At 43.5% G+C, this 3805-nt stretch overlaps 1 protein-coding gene across 1 annotated transcript; it reads left to right on the top strand.

Moving 5' to 3' along the window:
* The first annotated feature begins 1356 nt into the window (after window positions 1–1356).
* On the top strand, window positions 1357–2292 carry LOC126068418 (beta-1,3-galactosyltransferase 5-like). The gene has a single exon (XM_049870910.1). It carries the CDS (start codon window positions 1357–1359, stop codon window positions 2290–2292), a length of 936 nt encoding a protein of 311 aa, XP_049726867.1.
* The last annotated feature ends 1513 nt before the right edge of the window (window positions 2293–3805 follow it).

Here is a 3805-nt window from a genome sequence, read left to right as displayed (position 1 = left end):
AGGATGAGAAATTGGTCTGTAACTAATTTCTGTGTTTTTCATGTCTCCTCAGAAGCTAGAAGGTACTATCCTGGCCTCAAGTCCTGAAAGTATTCTCAGCTATTTACATATCAATCTCCTTACAGACAGGTGACTATGTGGTGGACTGTGTCTGCCTTGATCATCCCCATTTTACAGATAAGAAAACTGAGGCTGGGTGTGGGGCTCACATGCTAGCTCCGGTTATGTAGGTAGGTAGTGAGCCAGCATAGAGCAAGACTCAGGAAGAGCAAACTGTGAGACCAATTGGTGAGGAGTGTGTGATTTGAAAGACTCTGTTCTTTTTGCTTTTCCTTCTAGTGGTTCCTGAGTAAACAGAAGCATCATTTTTGGGAAACAAGCCAGGCCCAGTATCTGCTGCAACCAAACATCCTACACTGACTAGTCTCTGAAAGAAATTTCCTCCTTGCATCTCCACTGTGGCTTAGCTGTCAAAGCAGCAGTTCATCTGACCCAGCAAAAAGTGAGTTATTTGCTTTCTTATAACATTAACATCAATGATGCTGAATTGCCAAGAACAGAGAGATTGGTGGGCAAAGATGAAAACATCACACAGGAGACTGTAAACATTACCTGAAAAAATAAATAACTGCTGCTAGCAGACAGGAGCCTGGGCGGTCCTGGCCTAAACGCTGGCAGTTCAAACCCACCCAGTGGCTCCAAGGATGAAAAGGCCTGGTGAAATGCTTCCATAAGGGTTACAACCAAGAAAACCATATGGAGCAGTTCTACTCTGTAACACATGGGGTCACTATGAGTCAAGGGCCGACTTGATGACAGCTAACAACTGCTAGCAGAGACAAAATTAGTTTGTGTAAATAAGAAAACTTGCCTTGCTTTCTTCTGGAGCAACACATCACTGCTTAATTAGCAGAGGAAGAAATGCAAATGGCCCATACAAATAGGTCTAGAACACATGGTTTCCAGTCTTACAGGTTCTCTACCTGGACTCCATCAGGAAGTCACTGAAGGACAAGGGCAGATGGACCAGTGAGGGATCTAGTGAGAGATCTAGTCCCTTATTTTATAGAAGAGAAATCTGAGCCTCCTCTAGGGTAAGGCTGGCGAAAGGCAGAGCCAGGGCCAGTGTGAGATTCCTGGTGCTCTTCATTTTACACCCTGGAGAGAAGGTGCTGGAAATCCTCTATGCTCAAATTTTTGCATCTAGAACTCAACTTCTATATGCAACAGGACTCAAGAGTTTCAGTACCATGGTTGCTGAGCCACAGGTCTTTTCCCCCACCTTAGCCACCCAAAGTGAAGCCACATATACCCTCAGGCTTTTGAGATCTAATAATTTGACTTCGTTTCTTGCAGATGGCTTACGCGAAGATGAGATATATATACATTTTCCTTCTGGTTCTGGGGGCCCTTGGCTTGTTTTTTAGCATATACAGTCTGTTTCCTTTTAAAGAAGAGAAGTTTGCTTTCAAGAAAGACAAGGGGAGCTTCCTTCAGCTCCCAGAAATAAACTGCAGGCAGAATCCTCCATTCCTTGTCCTGCTGGTGACTTCCTCGCCCAGACAGGGAGCCGCGCGGATGGCCATCAGGCAGACTTGGGGGAGAGAGATGGTCGTGAAAGGAAAACGAATAAAAACCTTCTTTCTCCTGGGAATCACAACCCAAGAGCAGGAAATGACAGTAGTGACCCTGGAAGGCCAGCAGTATCAAGACATTATCCAGAAGGACTTTGTAGACGTCTATTTTAATTTGACTCTGAAGACCATGATGGGCATTGAATGGGTCCACCGCTACTGCCCTGAGACTACCTTTGTGATGAAGACAGACTCCGACATGTTTATAAATGTCTACTATCTGACTGAACTACTTCTAAAGAAAAACAGAACAACTAGGTTTTTCACTGGCTTCTTTAAAATGTATAGATTTCCAATTAGGGATAATTCTAGTAAGTGGTTTGTCAGTAAATTCGAGTACCCATGGGCCGAGTATCCGCCTTTTTGCTCTGGCACGGGCTACGTTTTTTCTAGCGATGTTGCAAGCCAGGTGTATTATGTGTCCGACAGCGTCCCCTTCATTAAATTAGAAGATGTGTTTGTGGGACTCTGCCTGAAGAAACTGAACATCAAGCTGGAGGAACTTCACTCGGAGCAGACGTTTTTCCCTGGAGGGTTGCCCTTTACCACATGTCGCTTTAAGAAAATTGTGGCCTGCCATTTTATCAGACCTCCACAAATGTTGCTGTATTGGCAGGCTCTGGAGAGATCCCCAGAAGAAGAGTGCCCAGTTTCCTGAGGGAAGCTTAAAGCTACATCCGGACAAAGGTCAGACAACCCACAGTGCTCCTTGTCGGAAGCTGTTGGATGGTGTAGCTGAGAGTCCTCAAGGGTGGGAGAGGGAGAAGGGGAAGGAGAGGGAGGAAAGTCAGGATGATACCCTGGAGGGCTCCAGAACCAAGCTAGAAAATAAGCATAAATGGGACCACTGATTAATTTCCATTTGGTGCACCAAGCAATAATAGATAGCACCCCTGGAGGACCTTCGTTACTGTCCTAAATGTTGGATAGACACCTGTTGTTCTTCTTCTTAGGTGCCCTAGAGTCGATTCCAGTTCATAGTGACCCTACTCACAACAGAAAAAACACTTCCCGGTCCTGCACCATCATCACAATTGTTGCTATGATTGAGCCTGTTTTTGCAGCCACTGTGCCAATCCATCTCATTGAGGGTCTTCTTTTTCACTGACCTTCTACTTTACCAAGCATTATGTCATTTTCCAGGGACTGATTCCTCCTGATAACATGTCCAAAGTATGTGAGACGTAGTCTTGCTATTCTTGCTTCTAAGGAGCATTCTGGTTGTATTTCTTCCAAGACAGATTTATTCGTTCTTTGGCAGTCCATGGTATATTCAATGTTCTTCACCAATGCTACAATTCAAAGGCGTCAATTCTTCAAGTCTTCCTTATTCATTGTCCAACTTTTGCATGCATATGAGATGATTGAAAACATCACAGCTTAGGCCAGGGGTACCTTAGTCCTCAAGGTGGTATCTTTGCTTTTCAACATTTTAAGGAGGTCTTTTGCAGCCAATTTGCCCAACGCAATATGTCTTTTGATTTCTTGACTGCTGCTTCCATGGGCGTTGATTCTGAATCCAAGTAAAAGGAAATCCTTGACAACATCAATCTTTTCTGTGTTTATCACAACTCTTGATCCATGTACAGATTCCTTATGAGCACAATTAAGCATTCCGCAATACCCATTCTCTGAAATGTTATCCTTAATTTCTTATGATCTACACAGTCGAATGCCTTAGCATAGTTGATAAAACACAGGTAAACATCTTTCTGGTATTGTCTGCTTTCAGCCAGGATCCATCTGACATCAGCAATGATATCTGTGGTTCCATGTCCGCTTCTGAATCCAACTTGAATTTGTGGCAGTTTCCTTTCAATATATTGCTACAGCCACTTTTGAAAGATTTTCAGCAAATTGTGCTTTCAAGTGATATTAATGACATTGTTCGATAATTCCCATATTCAGCTGGATCACCTTTCTTGGGAATAGGCATAAATATGGATCACTTCCTATCAGTTGGCCAAGTAGCTGTCTTCCAAATTTCTTGGCATAGACGAGTGAGCACTTTCAGTACTGCATCTGTTTGTTGAAATATCTCAATTGATATTCCATCAGTTCCTGTAGCCTTGTTTTTCACCAATGCCTTCAGTGCAGCTTGGACTTCTTCCTTCATTACCATTGGCATCTGCTCATATGGTAGGTACCTCTTGAAATGATTGAACATCAAG

This window comes from Elephas maximus, chromosome 2 (genome assembly GCF_024166365.1).
Source record: "Elephas maximus indicus isolate mEleMax1 chromosome 2, mEleMax1 primary haplotype, whole genome shotgun sequence".
Lineage (NCBI taxonomy): Eukaryota > Metazoa > Chordata > Mammalia > Proboscidea > Elephantidae > Elephas > Elephas maximus.
Note: the sequence above shows the minus strand (reverse complement) of the source record. Positions and strands in the feature narration are given on the sequence as shown.